The sequence below is a fragment of the Heloderma suspectum genome, chromosome 5, assembly GCF_057233095.1.
Source record: "Heloderma suspectum isolate Gila_16-S chromosome 5, 16-S_ref, whole genome shotgun sequence".
Classification (NCBI taxonomy): Eukaryota; Metazoa; Chordata; class Lepidosauria; order Squamata; family Helodermatidae; genus Heloderma; species Heloderma suspectum.
The window spans coordinates 132,056,435-132,074,775 of record NC_139462.1 but is presented as its reverse complement, the minus strand read 5'-3'; the positions used below and the strand labels follow the sequence as shown (position 1 = coordinate 132,074,775).

At 42.7% G+C, this 18,341-nt stretch overlaps 1 protein-coding gene across 5 annotated transcripts in view; it reads right to left on the bottom strand.

Moving 5' to 3' along the window:
* The window catches only part of YTHDC1 (YTH N6-methyladenosine RNA binding protein C1), a 32,311-nt gene extending 15,186 nt beyond the window's left edge, over window positions 1-17,125 (bottom strand). For 2 of the 5 annotated variants that reach the window (XR_014792231.1, XM_084857505.1), the window contains exons 1-6: window positions 16,898-17,125; window positions 3,859-3,960; window positions 2,656-2,987; window positions 2,044-2,428; window positions 711-800; window positions 192-245 (exon numbers count right to left, since the gene is read on the bottom strand). Coding sequence is in view for 4 of the 5 variants with exons in the window: in XM_084857505.1 (XP_084713631.1) it covers window positions 192-245; window positions 711-800; window positions 2,044-2,428; window positions 2,656-2,987; window positions 3,859-3,960; window positions 16,898-16,925 (991 nt within the window). In the remaining variant the exon portion in view is untranslated. The remainder of the gene's footprint in view (window positions 1-191; window positions 246-710; window positions 801-2,043; window positions 2,429-2,655; window positions 2,988-3,858; window positions 3,961-16,897) is intronic. The other 3 variants (XM_084857506.1, XM_084857507.1, XM_084857508.1) reach the window with 3 other exon arrangements.
* Window positions 17,126-18,341: the final 1,216 nt, after the last annotated feature.

Below are 18,341 nucleotides of genomic sequence, written 5' to 3'. Positions count from 1 at the left end.
ATCTTTATTTTTTGCCATTATAAAAAGACATGCAAAAAGTAATTCAAGACTGGGATGCAGTACCATTTGCTCACTAGAGTTGGTTTCTTTATACATCGGAACATTACCACATCTGATGTAAATTAAGGAAGACTAACAAAATAGCTTGCAATGGAAGCATGCATTAAAAGAAATTCGAATTTAAATTATACCTTTTTGGACAGCACGAACGGAAGATGATAATTTCTCATGCTTCTTTTCTGAACCTGTGTTTAGCCAAAGTACATTTGTTCAGATTGAGCCTTAATAGAGATACGATACAAATTCTACAGTCTTTTCACATACTATTTCATTCATGACAAATTATTCCTCCTGACGCGCACCCACACACACAAAAAGAATGCTGCTCAATGTGCACGAGGGTTTGTTTTGGATTTTTGGGTTGTTTCATTTTTGTTTGTTTTGTTGGACCAGTTTTCTACTCAGAAAACTAGTCAGTGAATCATCATCTTCCAAGTTTTAAAAAGTGAAAATTCCACTTAAGCAACAAAATAGCATTAACATAACAAGAAAGCCTACTTGCCCAAATTATTCACACAGAACATGCCAAAATACCAACTCTGTCCATTCAATTACATGTCCAATAGGTTTCTAGGGCCCACTATTTACTTTGCATAATGTGATTCAAGGGTTTTGCTACAGATATCAGTAAATAAGCAGTAACAGAATACCTGCATATGATTCTGATGCAGAGCTTCCACTTCTATCAAAAACAATTGGAGAGATGCCTCTAGCTCTTTTCCTTGCCTTCTTTTTCTCATCTAAAGACCACCAAAACAAGTAATAGCAGTACTTTTAAGGTTCATACCAAAAACATCATCAGATATGGTTGCATGAAGGTCAATGTAGTTTGCAGTAGTTAAATACATACTTGTTCTCACAAGGTTTAAAATTACCACCTCATTAGTCCATTCTTTGGCCAAGATCCGAAGAACTATGAAATTAATTCCCAAAGCTCAAAGGAGTTTTAGGCTTGTTTGCCTTCTATGCCACATGGAGAGCTGCTTTTAAAACTCAAGGAAATTTCAAGAGCAGTTTGTGATATGGTATATGTTATGTGAGGCCTGCGTGTTGTGTTCAGAGTAAAAAATACTGGATTAGCACAAGCCTCCTTTTGGAGCCTCAGCAGTGTTATGGATCATAACTTTTATGCAGTTATTGACTCAATTTGTACATAATGGGAGCAAATCATGGGTTAATTAACCGACGGTATGCCATGGTGCATGCTGCCGTGATTTTACATATCCAGCCTCCAATCGGGCTGCTCCATGTCATCCAAACCCAGGCACTATAGGTCAATCATGGCTTAAACAACCCACACTTAACCTACAATTACTTGTTAGGTTTACTGTGGGTTAACCCACAATTAACCTATAATGTCCAGGTTTGGACAACAAGGAGCAACCGATTGGAGGTTGCACATGCAAAATGGTGGTGACACACAATGTAGCAAATCATGGATTAATTAATTAATCCACAATTTCCCGCCGGTACATGCAAATGGGCCCACTATGTACATTCTTAGACAAAAATCCAATAAATAAGTTTCTTAAGGCCTAATTTATACAGAGTAATTAGGTGTGCATGCCTCTTCTCCATGACATGGATTAGAAGCCACATTGGTAAAATCTGAATAATACATTCACATTGAAAGTTTCCATATCAGTGACAAAGATTCTCAGGCAAGGTGCTGTGTGGCGTGTGTGGCTGCCATTTTGAATATGCTACCTGTGCACACGGGTTGTAGTGTCGTGTGAACCCAGCAAACATGGGTTATGTGAGCGTTAAATAACTCTCACATAACCCATCGTCGGTTTTAGTTGCTGCAACTCATTGTGGGTTAACCTACGATGAGCCACAGCATGTCATCCAAACCCAGTCACTGTGCTGTCCACGTTGGGGAAGCTCTTCTGCCACCTGCCAGTCACATCAATGCGAATAGCTCAATTTAGAAAGAGTTGAATGCTGACAGATATAGAACAGAAAAAAAATTATATCCCCTACCTGATATATCTGAGCCTGAACCAGATCGGACTGACCCATCAGTAAAGGATGCAGATTCTGAGTCAGAATCGCTAGCTTCACTTCGCGTATCATAATCATTTCCTTCCTTCTGATCTCTTTCATCCTGATCATAATCATCTTCATCTTCCTCTCCATCTTCTTCCACTTCTTCATCCTCTTCTCCATCGTCGTCTTCCTCTTCTTCCTCTTCCTCCTCCTCCATTCCCTCTTCCTCCTCCTCCTCCTCCTCATTCTCAGTGTTTCCTGGGTCAGAGGACCCACTGCTACCTGTTTCATGATCCGAACCATATTCCTCAGAATTCACCTCTTCTTTTGAAGAGTGACTAGATCTGCTTGGTCGTCGGTCCACATCATGCCTTAGTCTCTGTTTAAAGACGAATATCAACAATCAATGCCCACCATTTCAGTACAAAGACTGTAAGTACTGGTTTTAAACATGGTTGCAAAAGAGTATTTATAAACCATCTTTCTGCCCTACCTAAGCCCTGCCCCATGATTCCACCAGCCTAACCTCTCTTGGGAGCACGAGATTCAAGGAAAACTCTGAGGAACACTGTAAACTATGAGTAGATCCAATATGCCACTACTTACCCCAGAAGCATCTGGAGTGGAAGACTTTGCCCTTCTATCAGCATCCCTTTTCCTCACACAAGCCTTTTCAGATTGCCCTTTATAGGGGTCTCTTGAGCTGCTGCTCGTCATACGCGTCTTTCTATCACTTTCTGGGCGCTTGTTCCTATCAGACCTCTGATATTCTTCATTCTTGTATTCCAATACCGGCTTTCCTTTTGTGCTCACTATTCTCTTGTTGTTGCTAATGGATGAACTTAGAGGCTTGGGTAGTATCTGCCTTGAGGAATGCACAGAGGGCTTCTGTTTTTTACTCTCAGCTGTCTCCATTCTCTCACTTTTCCTTTTGGATCCTTAAATTTAAAAAAAATGGGGAGGGAGGAAGCAATGTATAGTTACTTTACAGTGTTAACAAAAACTTGCTAAAGCTATCTTCAGGAAACAAGTTGAGTAAATCTTTTTCGCATTTAGTGCGAAACAAAGCACATAAAGCCACTCTGACACCTAGGATTTTGCAGATGTTAAATATCCAGCTGCCTCACGGGAAATCCTAGTATTTCTCACCATTTAAAGCTGAGAAAACCAATGACTGATGATCAAAACGACTTGACAAAGACCAAAACACAACTTAGGAATCAGCTGGAGCAGACTTCCAGACTTCCTTCTCCCTCATTTCACAAGGGAAAGACAGCTTCCTATATATTTGCATATCTAAAGACTTCGATTACATGCTTGTGAAAGTCAGAAGATTGCCAGGGACGGCAATTACTTTAACTTTAACAAAACGTACAGTTTTATCTGGCATGCCATTTTCCATAAGGAATCTTAAGGGATTTTTTTAAAAGGTTGCTGATATGAAGGCTAGATTCCAGAGGGCTGTTCAGGGAGTTCTTTGTACACATCAGGGCACCTAAAATAATTTACTCTAAACAACCCAAGTTGCCTCTGAAAATTCAGAGGGAAATGGAGATGGGGTACTTCAAAAGGAATTTGCAATGCAGAGCAAAAAACTGCTGTAAAGAAATGAAAATAAAGAGAATACTCAGAGAGCACACACAAGTCTTTATACATGCTGACAAGAGTTTTCAAACTTGCCGGCAAAACCCCACTGAAAGGGGTTAATAATTCAATTGTGAATTATGTGAACTGTGTTGCATCTATTTTTGTCCTAATATCTGGTTTCCTAGCTCTTTGGAGAGACACCCAACTAGCGAAGTACCATACCCTTCTTCTCACTTTTATCTTGCTCACTATCGGGGTTGTACAGTTCATCATCATGATCAGGCGCATCAGTCAAGATATCATCCAAAACGTTCAATTCACCATCTGTAAACAAAATAGTAAACAAACAACATTTAGAAGTGCTGCAGCATAGCTTTTACAGTGGTATTACAATGTACAATTGGTTTCAGTGCTGCCACAATCCAACACTTTACATATTTTCTTCCAGCACTTATGTCTGATTACCAATGCAGGCTTTTCTAGAATTAGAATGAAAGATAGCAAGACATTCTTGTTCACAGAACTACTTTGGATGAATTCTATAGAATCATCCTAAGAGAGAGGCAACAACACACTATATCAAACTTCTAGTCACAAATCCTCACAAGAAGAGGTTGTTGCCCTCCTCCTCGATTCATGTTGGCAGCAGTTCTGGCTGTCCTGACCTCAGGGTGGGCAAAGAGGAACTTCCTCCCTAGAAGATCATGTCCTGGTCAGGAGTGCAGGATGCTCCTCTCATAAAGTTCTTCCTATAGCTGCATAACCTGCAGGCTACATTGGCTCCCCAAGGCATTAAATGCTGCCCCCACCACCCTGACCCCACCACCATTACACAAACCACCAATGTCCAGCTTTTTAACCCGCTTTTTTTACATTGTACAGTGCTTCTGCCACCACTACTGTCAATCCCCCCACCCCACCTCAGCAATTTACACACACCCACACAGCAATTCCTGCTCCCCCATTCAGCAGAGCAGCATCTCTGTTGTCAAATTTGTAACTGTCTCGGCTGCTGACATGCCTCTGAGAAGATGCTCTAGCAGCACTCTGAGGGGGCCCTCAACATGCGTGTGCATGCATGTGCCCCCTCATATCACATTTGGCCTTTGGGACCATAAAGGATGTGTACCACTGCTGTAGAGATAGCTTGATGGCAGTTAGAATCCTCAAAGCAGGGGGCTTGACGGAATTGCCCTCCTCTCTTCCAGTGTCAGCTGTGATTCTGGCTTTTTCTGGATTTGGTTTTACAAGATATAGGTAAAACATGATAGATCAGATCTTGGTCAATTTAGGACAGTGGGGAGAAAACCCACATTACTGCCCACAATGCAGGAAACAACACATAACTCCCCCTTCCACAAGCATCCAAAGACAGAACTGGCAATGGCTGCAAACCCTCTATAGTAGACAGGGGAACACTATAGACAGCTCCCCAAAGCCATGTTGCAAAAAAATGGTGATGCTTTTTCTTTTAATTAAAAAAAGTATCCAGGTCTGTCGTACTTTCTATAGAGTCTTCCTGAAAGCAGTCCCATTCTTTGCAATTTAAACTTGTGAACATAGATCACATTCCCCTCGCTTCCACTGATCTCCAAGTTATTTTAGTTGATCATAAGCTGAACATGATCCAGCAATACGGCACAGAGGCAAAAAATGCCAACACAATTTTAGGCTGCGTTAATAGTTCCTAATTTGCCAGAAGTACTAGTTCCATTTAATTCTGAACTAGTCAGACCCTCATTTGAGTACTGCATGCAGTTCTAAGTGCCACACTCTAAGAATAATGTAGACAAATTGAATCAAGTTCAAGATGGCAACGAAGATGGTCAGGGATATGGAAAATAAGTATTCCTGACCACTAGCCATGCTGGCTGGGGCTGATGGGAGTTAACATGCAAAACATCTGGAGGGTACCAGGTTGGGGAAGGCTGATTTAGGTAGACACATGTTCTTTAACCAGCTCCAATATGAAGAGAGCAGAGTGTTTAATGAGAAATACACTCTCTGTGATTCACCACTGTTGTCTTGCTGGGCAAATTGGATGCTACACAATCTAGCTAAGAATACAATGCTATGCTCTTCAATAATGCTCCCCAAATTTAGCATTCAAAGCTTTCTGTGCTTTTTGACTTTTGTACATAGTTTCTTTCGAAGCAACAAAAATTTGCAAGTACCCCCCCATGGGTTATTGTATTTAATTTATTAACATTGCAAGCAGAATGCTTAACAAGATGACACGTCAATACAACATGAGTGGATTTGGAATGGAAGTCATAATTTTGAAAGAAGATGTGTAGACAAATTGTCTGTTTCCCGCCTCCCAACTGAGCAGAGCAGAGCAGAGCAGAGCAGAGCAGAGCAGAGCAGAGCAAGCTGCTCCAGCTGGTTCAGGGACTACAGAAGCAAGCAAGCTCCCAGAGAGCGAGTGATCAGAGTGAGCAAACAGGAGTTGGACAGGGGAGGTCAAGGGGGAGGCCCCTAACATTTTTTTTCTTTTTTAACTAACTTTTTTTCCATTTATTTGTCTTGTAACCCACACTTCCATACCACTGGGACTCTGCTTTTAACCTCTACTGGGTAGAGGAGCAGGCACAGGCTAGTCTAGAACAATCACAAAGCTAGACACAAAAAGGGAAAAGTGGCTATGGAAGGACAAGACTCTCCAGTGGTGGTGACCTGTAAGGCGTGTGCAATGTTTGTTTTCTTGCCTGAGAACAACATGGCCTACACCTGCAACAAGTGCTGCTGGAAGAAAAAGTAAGCGGACTGGAGTGGTGACTGTCGACCCTCCAGGGAATAAGAGAACAAGAAGAGTTCTTGGACAGAATGGGGGAACTACAGCAGCAAAGGGAAGACCAGAAGCTTGAAGAGCAACAGCAAGATGAGGCAGAATAGGAAAATGCTGAGGTGAAGAAAAATGGAGTAGAGGATACTCCTTGGAAAAGGGTGACAGTTAGGAGATCCATAGATCTGGTGGTTGGCGTCTACTACCAGCCACCCAATCAAAGAGAAGACAAGGATGAAACTTTTGAAAAGCGAATAGCCAGTGTTTTAAGGAAGCATGATGTAGTAGTAATGGGGGACTTCAATTTCCCCAATATTTGTTGGGAGACAAATTCTGCAAAACACGGCCCCTCCAAGAAATTCCTGACTTGTGTGGCAGATAAATTCCTCCTACAGAAAGCAGAGGAAGGAACTAGAGGATCGGCTATCCTTGACTTGATCCTAACCAACAGAGATGACTTAGTGGATAAAGTAGCAGTTACAGGAACTCTGGGGGAAAGCGACCATGATGTACTCGAGTTCTTGGTTCTAAGGGAAGCAAAAGCCGAGTGTAGTCAAATGCGTACCCTGGATTTTAGGAAAGCTGATTTTAATAAACTCAGAACAATGATCAGTAAGGTCCCATGGCAAGCAACACTAACGAGAAAAGGAGTCCAAGATAGGTGGGAGTTTTTAAAAAAGGAAATTCTCAAGGCATAATTACAAACAATTCCAACAAGAAGAAAAGGTTGAAGACAACAGAAGAAGCCAATGTGGCTTCACAAAAAGCTTAGAGATGACCTGAAAACAAAAAAAGCACACATATAGGAAGTGGAAGGAAGGCCAAGCAACAAAGGAAGAGTACAGGCAGGTAGCACAGAGTTGCAGGGATGGCATCAGGAAGGCTAAAGCTGAGAACGAGCTGAGGTTAGCGAGGGATGCTAAAAGCAACAAAAAGGCTTTCTTCAGCTACGTGCATAGTAAAAGGCAAAGGAAAGAAATGGTTGTTCAGCTATTAAATAAGGATGGCAAAATGATAACAGATGACAAAGAAAAGGCAGAGGTGCTCAATTCCTACTTTGGCTCAGTCTTCTCTCAAAAGAGGGTCTATGACCCCGCTGGCAAAGGCGAAGTACAGGCTGAAGGGGCAGGATTGCAGCTTGAGATTGACAGGCATATGGTCAAGGAACACCTAATTACTTTGAATGAGTTCACATCCCCAGGGCCAGATGAACTGCATCCTAGAGTAATAAAGGAACTGGCAGAAGAACTCTCAGAACCGCTGTCTATTCTCTTTGAGAAATCATGGAGGACAGGTGAAGTGCCAGATGACTGGAGGAGGGCGAATGTTGTCCCTATCTTCAAAAAGGGTAAGAAGGAGGAACCTGGGAACTACAGACCAGTCAGTCTGACATCAATCCCTGGGAACATTCTGGAGCAGATGATAAAGCAATGCATCTGGAAGCACCTTGAAAACAATGCAGTGATTACTCAAAGCCAACATGGATTTGTCAAGAACAAGTCCTGCCAGACGAATCTGATCTCATTTTTTGATCAAGTAACCTCCTTTGTGGACCGTGGGAATGCTGTAGACATAATATACCTCAACTTCAGCAAAGCTTTTGACAAAGTGCCCCATGATATCCTGATGAGCAAACTAGCTCAAAGCGGGCTAGATGAAACAACGATCCGGTGGATCCACAGTTGGCTACAGAATCGGACTCAAAGAGCGCTTATCAATGGGACATTCTCAAACTGGGGAGAGGTAACAAGTGGGGTACCTCAGGGCTCAATCCTGGGACCAGTGCTCTTCAACATTTGTATTAATGACTTGGAGGAGGAGGTGAAGGGAATGCTGATCAAATTTGCGGATGACACAAAATTGGGCGGGACAGCTAATACTTTGGAAGACAGAAACAAAATTCAAAGTGATCTGGATAGACTGGAGCACTGGGCAGAAAACAGAATGACATTTAATAGGGATAAATGCCAAGTTCTGCACCTAGGAAAAAGAAACCAAATGCACAGTTACAAGATGGGGGATACGTGGCTCAACCACACTACAAGCGAGAAGGATCTTGGAATTGTCGTCGATCACAAGCTGAATATAAGCCAACAATATGATGTGGCTGCAAAAAAGGCAAATGCTATTTTGGGCTGCATTAATAGAAGCATAGCTTCCAAATCCTGGGAAGTACTAGTTTCCCTCTACTCAGCATTGGTTAGGCCTCATCTGGAGTACTTTGTCCAGTTCTGGGCACCACACTTTAAGAAGGATGCAGACAAACTGGAGAGGGTTCAGAGGGGGGCAACGAAGATTATCAAGGGACTGGAAGCAAAGCCCTATGAAGAGAGACTGAAAGAACTGGGCATGTTGAGCCTTGAGAAGAGAAGACTGAGGGGAGACAGGATAGCGCTCTTCAAGTACTTGAAGGGTTGTCACAGACAGAAAGGCCAGGATCTCTTCTCCATCATCCCAGAGTGCAGGACACAGAATAATGGGCTCAAGTGACAGGAAGCCAGATTCTGGCTGAACATCAGGAAAAACTTCCTGACTGTTAGAGCAATACAACAATGGAACCAATTACCTAGGGAGGTAGTGGGCTCTCCCACACTGGAGGCGTTCAAGGCGAGGCTAGACAGCCATTTGTCAGGGATGCTTTGACTTGGATTCCTGCATTGAGCGGGGGGTTGGACTTGATGGCCTTGTGGGCCCCTTCCAACCCTACTATTCTATGATTCTATGTAACATAAATCACAGCCAGATTTCTGTAGTGGGCATTTCCAAGTTTCAATTCCAAAAGTATTTCCCTTCAAACCAACTTCACATTTCAAGACAACATACCTTAAAGATCTTTAAACTGCAGTGATTCAAATTCAGGCTAGAACTAACAGATAAATGCTTCAATCTAGAAAAACAACAAAAAACTGCCTAAAAATAGCAAGTTTCAGAGTTCATGTTAGAGCTGTTCAAATAATATATTCCAAAGAGCTAGTCTGTTGCAGCAAAAAAAAAAAAAGTCTTGTGGCACTTTAAAAACTAACAAGTTTATTACGACAAAAGCTTTCATCAAATGCAAAGATCAGAGAACAAAACTGAATCACTGTGAGGATGTCTGGATGACTGCGGGGGGGGGGGGGAGAAGCAATCGTGGCTTCTCCCCCTGCACACCTGTTGTTTGCATAATTACCCATGCTGCAGCATGGTTGGGTGTTGTCTGAACCCAGCACACAGTGCAGCTTCAGTCCCAGCCTACAACCCCTACTGCATGCCGTGGGTTGTTGAGTAGGTACAAAGCCACCCCTGCCACAGTGAGTGCCGGGTTTGGATGACACACCAACCTGCACTGCAGCGCAGGTAATTATTTAAATAACGCCTGCATGCACAGCATGTGCAGGGGCGGAGGAGAAGCCATAATGGCTTCTTTCCCCCCCATGATCATCTGAACCTGGACTATGACTCAGTGGTCCAGTTTGCACAATCAAATAAGCCATGGTGGCTTGTTTTAATCCCTGGCGAGTTCTGGGCACCATTTCCATAACTGCCCACCCAGGTGCAGCTTGTAGTATAGTTCAAACCCAGACGGCATGGCTTGTTTGAGGGGGAAACAACTCTCAAATAACCCTAGATAGGGAAATGGTGGCCAGCATACATTATGATCATGCACCATTACAGAATAACCACAAACAGAACTTTCAGTATCATGAACAGTATAATTTTCAGACCCAATTTACACATTTAGTTGCCTTTCATTATATATAGAGGAAGGAAGTGATGTATATGCATGTGTCAACGAGCTCAGAAACGTATTAAAATTATAAAAAGTAACCAATTTAACCGTTTTATTTTATGCATAGCTAAATGTGGCAAATTCTTCATATCCGTAAGAAATTTCATGGGAAATTTAAAGTGTTCAGGTGGGGGGAATAATACAATCAAATCTTAAGGAGCACCAATTCTTTGATAAACCAGAGTTTAGGTATAAGACTGTCTTGGGAAAAAAAATAACATATCCCTCCTGATTATTATTTCACGTGTTATATCCAAGAGTGGACAGCAGCACATATCAGTGATTCCCATGACTTGATAGATGTGGGAAACGATATGGCTCTCCCAGATACTATGTGTTCTAATGATACTAAGAACGCAAACACCAGTGATGTGGGGTGGGAAACTTTCTGCATAAAATTTTCCAAAATGGAAATTTTTCCAGTGCTTTCTTTTTCTGTGGAAAATTTTCCATTTCATACGTTTATTAGTCAAAATGAATGTATGCCAATGGCTATCACAGTATTAGTCAAATTTGGCAGTTTCAAAGTTGTACTTAATGTTTTAAGGTGATTGCCCCTGGCAAGTGTAAGTATAATACACTGAAATACACATATGTCTCAGTGTCAAATGGAACTAATATGTAGTGACAACAAAACCGAAGGTGCCCCAGCAACCTCAGTAGAATCTAAGCTGCATCTAAGATCCATAGATGCAATAGGTAGATGCCAAAGCAGCGATCCACTGATTAGGATGTGCCCATAGATTTATATGCAAAATAGAGCCGTGAATCTTGCGTATAAGCCTATGGACACATAGACTTATACACAAGATTCATGACTCTATTTGCGTATAAGTCTATGGGCACATCCTCTTCTTTTCTTTTTTTTAAAGACATGGCAATTGGCAGGGACAGGGAGGAGGCAAATGGCTCTGGCTGGCAAGAAGCAGCCGAGTGCCGTTCCGCCTCCAGTCCTCCTGGAGCGGAGATAAGTGGTCCTGATCCGCTGTGGATTCCTGAGGCTGGATTCCTTGGAATCCGGCCTCATTTGAATCCGCAGCGGATTTCTCTGACATCCCTACTCATGGGTCCAAAAAGGTTGGAGACCCCCGCACTAGGCCGCCTCTGTGCCAAATCATGTCTGCATTTTTTTATGCTTGGTATAAGCATTTACCTTTATGTATAAGGTTCTTTGCACAGCAACATCTTTAATGGGCTATGAATATATTTGTGCATATTCTGCAAGCAAATTGCATTAACAAGATTTGGTCTCACAAAATTATTATTTTTAAAGGGACAGCTGGCAGGCAGGCATTATTTACAAGATCATGGAGAAAATTCTTTCAGATCAGGCTCCTGTAGTTCTGAAAACTGATTCACAAAAGCAAAATACTATGCCATTCTAGCTCTTGAATAATCTTCTTATGCACGGAGATGTAGTAGATAAGTTTGAATACAGAGTTGTAAATATTTTAAAATTAATAGTGTAAGAGACCAATCCTATGGCCGCTAAACCGCATCCAGGACGCCATAGGATACTGTGGATCTCCTTCTCCATGCCTGTAGACAGAGTGACAAGAGGAGAAAAGGAGATCAGATCATGACCCCCTCCCCACTCCCACAGAAAGCTTCTCTTACTGAATGAAGTTGGAGAGGGAGAAAAGGGGATGTGCTGGCGGGTGGAGAGAGGAGAGGCCAGGATACATGGTATCCTATGGCCCCTTCAGACCCCTCCCCACCCACCCAAAGTTAAAGTTTTAAAAAGCATTTTAAATGGAGGCAAAATCACCGCTGTCCTCTCGTCCTGCCTGGCACTTGCTGGCAGGGCATAGGATAGACAGAGGGCTCCAAAATCAGAGCCCTCTATCTCTAAGGGAAGTAAGCTCAGCAATGGTACGGGATGCCACTAAAGCCTATGTAAGAAATTTCTGCTGTTTGTTAGAAGCATATCAAAATACATAAATTACACAGGTTAGTTAATACTAAAGTAATAAAACTGAACTAAAACGTAAGGAACAACTAAGCGGGAATAAAATTAAGGAATTAGCACAATACATAGAAGACTGAACATCTTAGGAATTATTCGCTGCATAACCATAGCAAAAGGTCTTTTGGGTAATCTAATTGTAAATACATTTTTGGCACACATAATCAAGAAACTTTAATTCCTCCGATCAAAATCATTCAAAGTGTGGTATTTATCCATTATTATTCAGTGTTATATAGCTAAGATTATCCTGGTCACCATGATACTGAAATATTCTTTTAGCTTCTATTAATATCCTTGTAATTTTGGTTGACCATAACAATGAATTATCTAAATAGTATGGGCATTGAAAAGAATGAAGTCACAAGGCATGCAGAATTTACCCAATTCTTCTGGAGAGCTTCTGCCCTGAAAGGTGGTCTAAAAATATTTTAAATGAATAAGGGTGCAATCCTATCTGGATAGTCACCAGCCTCCAAAATCGGAGGATGCCGACTATCTTACGCAGGGCAGCTGAAGCATGGAGGGGATCCTCTCCCCCGTTCTCCAGGTGCCCTGCATTTTGTCTAGATGGGCGATTTCATCCATCTAGGTGTGGCTTTGGGGAGTGGGAGGGAAGGGGCCTGGAGACCCAACAGGAAGCTGCATAAAGCTGCTCCTGCAGTCTTCTCTCCTCCCCTGGGCTGCCTCTTTTTCCCTGCCTCCATACTCCATTTCCGAACACGGAGCCACAGCCCATGTGAACAGAACAGCGCCAGCTACTGTGGGTGGGGGGAGAGTGGTTTCTGGGACCCAAGGTTGGAGCCCTGGCTCTCACCTCCGTTCCCAGAAACCGAACAATCCTATGGCCCTCTAGACAGTGTCTAGTGGCCATAGGATTGCTCCCTAAATAAAACAAAATATACCTGACAAACTTCTCATCTTTACAAACTGCCTTCAGGGATTGTATTCAACAGGGAACTACCATTCAGTCTAGGAAAGAAACTGAAGTTGTTTTATGTTCCCTAAGCAACATAAGGGACATTGCACTTGTTCAGTCTTATAGGCTATTCTATGCTTTCAGACCTTAAAATGTTATCACCAATTATGGAATATAGATTAATAGGTTGACTGCCACTTCTATTCATGCTGATCAATTGATCCATGGCTATAGACTGGATAATAATATTAGATAAGCATTGAATAGCAGGGACAGGGCATAGAGAATGAGTTTAAATAATTTTAGTCTGTTGACAAATAGGGTTTTTAAACAAAATTGCAGCCCTTCATAGGTTTGGGAAGCCGTTCTCATCACAGAGCTGCATATCATAATTCAACAGATAGATTTTGTATCAGTGGTTCACTACCAAAAAGAATGCTGTTTAGAGGTATCCGATAAGAATATATTATTTACTAAGGATAGAAGACAATTTTTATTGAGACATTAGCAATTTCAATAAGGGCAAGTTATATGGCAGTTGGCCTTAACCAGACCAATGGAAGGGGCCTTGCCTTCTCACTCTCTCACATATGCAGCAAGATGGAATCGCTACTGATGAAGACAGTTCTTCAAAGAGGAGTCAAATAACAGCTGGCCCCTTCTTCTCTAACCTCTTCTCCACAAGCAGCCAGATGGAATTTAAGCTTGTAAACATATATGCTAGGCCATGCCCAGTGGGATTTTTTACCTTTCTCATTTGAGCAACAGACCTCCCCACTACCCACCATGCCATTTCACAAACTGCTTTTCATGGTTTGACAAGTAAAATGGGGAACTCTGTTTCAGAAACATCCAAGCTCCCGCGTGTGTGCAGAACTAGTTGCATGGGCTTTGGATCAAGGCCATGGGATATGGCCTATATAATGAAGCTGACCATATATTATTCAATTTGGAAAGGTGCTGTGTGTAATACAAATATAAGAAAAAGGGAGGGAATGTTACTTAGAATTCAGCATTGCTGAAAACCCTATGGAAAACTTTATTATTGTCTGTATTCTTCACACTTAACAGAATGTAATGGAAGTTCTCGCTATAGAAATGGGTGTTATAATATATGTAAACATTTAAAAGACAATTAGAACAGAGAAAAGCTGGAAGATATGATAGTGAGGCTTGCTAAAGGCATTAGACACCACAGGATTTGGGGACAGCATGTCAAGTGTGGTGGGGCGTAACATGCTTCGTCCTTCACTACATTGCAACCCCCTACCCCCAATTTCCTGACCCCCTTTCTTTGCCTTCAAATACTCCAGAATACGTCATAAATATACTGCAAGGCAAATAAGAAATAAGTTGTGCAGCATTTCTGCATAAAGATGTGTAATTTGCTCAGATGATAGAATGGAGGCTTCCTTGGTAGAGAATTCAGCTACTCATATTTATAATCTCTCTATCTGAAATTGCTATATTTAAGTATATAATGTCTTCTCCCTAAGTGAAATGGCAACAGGAATTGGTTTCATCTCCTTGAGCAGTTCCCATTTCAACAAACTATATGCAAACTTGTCCAAGACTATTACTACTCATAATTATTATTAAAATATAATATTTTATATTTTATAAATTAGTATATCTATACTAATTATAGTATAATATAACCTGACTACCTATAATCAAAGTCAAGAGGCTTTCCTATGATTTAACATAAGTTAATGCTATGTACAAACCTCCATCAGAAAATGGAGCAAGTTTTAATGTTGTAAAGCTGCTTTGAGTCCCAGTATTTCTTCTCTGGGCATGTTTAGCCTTGAGAAGAGAAGACTGAGGGGAGATAGGATAGCGCTCTTCAAGTACTTGAAAGGTTGTCACAGAGAGAAAGGCCAGGATCTCTTCTCCATCATCCCAGAGTGCAGGACACGGAATAATGTGCTCACGTGACAGGAAGCCAGATTCTGGATGAACGTCAGGAAAAACTTCCTGACTGTTAGAGCAATACGACAATGGAACCAATTACCTAGGGAGGTGGTGGGCTCTCCTACACTGGAGGCGTTCAAGACGAGGCTGGACAGCCATCTGTCAGGGATGCTCTGACTTGGATTCCTGCATTGAGCAGAGGGTTCAACTCGATGGCCATGTAGGCCCCTTCCAACCCTACTATTCTAGGATTCCATGATTCATTAAAAAAACTCAAAAATATAGGATAGTATGCAGCTCTAGATTTTATATCTGTTTTCTTTTGTGTCTTCTCTTGACACACAGTCCAGATTTTGGGATGGGGTGGCCCATCAACAAAAACAGACCAAATGTAAAGCTGAATAGTTTTTTCTGAGCATTGATACCCTCCTTGTAAAGGTCAATCTTTATTGGTATACCATTTATTTAAAAAATAGTTTTTGGTAGCAGCTTAGCTTACACAGGCAACTGTTAGCAATTACTCCAGTCCAGTGGATACTACAACTTTAACACATTGTTATAGTGTATAATCCATAATGTGCATGTTGGTAAAGGGCAAAAGATAGGATTGCATATGATACAATATACAGGACTTTTGCCATGTTTACAGAACCCTCCAAGTTATACATGCATAGACATAACATTAGACCTAGAAAAACATTTCAAATTCCTAGGTATCAGCATCAATTTTGTTGGAATACCCAACATTCCCCCCCGCCCCCCAGTTTGTTATCTGAATCTTCCAAGGCCTGGCTTACATAAGAATACCTTGATGAGTTTGAATAAATCAAGGAATGTAGCCTGCATTTTCATATTTTGAGACATAATTAATCTATAGTTTGAGGATGGAAGGCTAAGTTGATTGTCATAAAAGTTCCCTTAGCACACACGATGCAGAACTACTGCAGTCACCACTCTGCAGTCCTTTTGCTCCTTGCGATACAAAAAGGAAGTTCTTCACAGAAACTCTCTTCGGATTTAGAAAGCTTCCTATAGCAAGTCCATTTAGGAAATAAACTTTTAATATCAGTGCACAGTTGTGTGGTCAAACAGGCTCAAAGTATTATCTTGTGTACATTACACTGTGGTTTGTATTTTTAAACAGCTTGATTCTATCCATATTTACTCAGAAATCCTGTTGATTTAAATGGCATTTACATCTAACTTATGCACGCTTAGAATTGCAGCCTCTCTCTAACAACAGCTTTCTCCACTTCCTTGCATGGCCCATCCCCTGCTCGCCTATTTTATCATCTTATGTACTGCAACCTGAATAAATGCAGAATTGCACAGCAACACAGGCCCCCACCTCTATGGCCTCAAGCTATGCAAAGACACATTCGCCCCACAACCTGAAAACAGCATGGATCAGGTGCTTCTTATATTAGGGAGAAAAACACAAGAATCTGGTCAGCATTAGCAATGGAGCGAGCACCAGAATATTCTTCCTGGCTGGACTGGGCCAGTAAGACTTCATCCAATTCAATGAAACCGAATTTCACTGAACTGGATGAAATTCAATGCACCCAACTCAACGAACTGGATGAAACCTCTTCCCCGTCTGCCTGTCTTGAGTTCTGAAGACAGGCGGGGTCTTGTAATGCTCCCGAAAACGCGCTCAGGCTCGGACTTTGGCGAGTCTGCAGTGAGAGGGGAAGGCAGCCAGCGAGAAGTCTGCCGAGGCGTTTCATAAAGCAGCAAGGGGGGAAAGGGCGACCACGGGGCCTGACCTCTGGGAGGGGAAAGATGGCATATCGGGGTAGAGGGCCTGCCTGAGGCCCCTTCCCCGGGCCCGGCCAGACCCCGTTGCCAAGGCAGCGAGCGGTTCAGAGAGGGCGGGGGGGGGAAGGGAAGGGAAACATTCGGTACCTTTTTCCTCCCGGCTCTCGGCCGCCATCGCTTCCCCGCAGCCGCCTCCGAGGCACGGACGGAGCGCTTGCGTGAGAAAAAGAGCCCCGCTCGGTTACGGGAAGAAGCAAGAGGGGGAGAAGGCGACGACGGAGGCGGCCCCGGAGGCCTCGGCAGCGCACGCAGGAACACCTCTTCCGCAGCTCCCCCAACCCCGACCAAAATGGAGGATCCCCCTCGCCCCCCCCCTTCCTCTTTTCCGTCCTTACTTCCTACGCGACAATTCTCCCGCTCCCACAATGCTCCACGCTATCCACGCCCCCTCACGTCACAGGGCGCAGCGCGTGACTTCATCGCTTACGGAAGCAACCTTCGCACCATAGAGATAGAAGCCCGCAGGGGGAAAGCAGGATAGAAACGCGGGTGAAATGTGCGGGGAACTTCCTGGTTCGTCTGCGAAGCCGCATAGAAATGTTCCCCGGGAGAGGAAGCGAGAAGAAATCAGCGGAGAAATTGTAGCACGGATGTTGTTTGTTTTCCTCACCCTCCAGCAGAAAGGTAGCCGCAAAGACAGAACTTTCTGCTCTTTCGAGCGAAGGTCTTATTTCGTGTAGGGCTGGGGGAAGTTTTTTTGTTTTGTTTTTAACCCTTTAAAAAATTCTGCCTATGCAAATTCCAACAGTCCATTTTCCTCACATTGCAGGTTGGTGGCTGAGAGAAAGAAAAAAAGGGGGGTCACAACAGCCTTGCAATGTAGCCCACTGTTAATATTGCACATTCTTGGTGGGGCTGAATCTGGTTGGGATTTTCAGCCCCAAATACCCCATTGAATCCCCCTCAAGTTTCAGCAAAGGCCAGTTTCCTTAAATGGCTTCCGTTGGCCCCCACTGAGCCCGAGCCCCTCGCTCAACTGCATGTAGATGTTCTGCACCCTAATGATTGGAATACAGCCCTGCTGCACTTTTAAATGTTTTTAAAAACCTAAAAAACCCAAATAAACCCCTACATTTTCCACACTGAATAAAACCTGAGTTAGAAAGAGTAGGAACTCCTGTCTTTGCTGCTATCTTGTGTTTTGGGGGCGGGGGGAGTGCAATCCTATGCATGTTTAGAGAGGAAAAAAAATCTGTCTAAATGTGCATAGAATTGCACCCTAAAATTCTTGATTTCTCTCTTCAGCCGGGGGGGGGGGGGAGGCTAGTAACAAGGGAAGTTCAGAATGTGTGTCACTCTGAACTTTTGGTGTGATTTGAGGTGTTCCTTTTAGGGACGGTGTAAAAGGTGGAACGGAGCAACTGGAACGTCCCGTTTATTTAAAAAAAAAACATGCCAAAAACAATGGCATGTGTTAGAGACCCCTGAGAACAATATTTTAGGACTGAAACCCTTGCAATATGTTGTTGTTGTTATTGATCCCATAATGCCCAGAACCCATATGGAACAGAACGGAATGACCTGGAACACC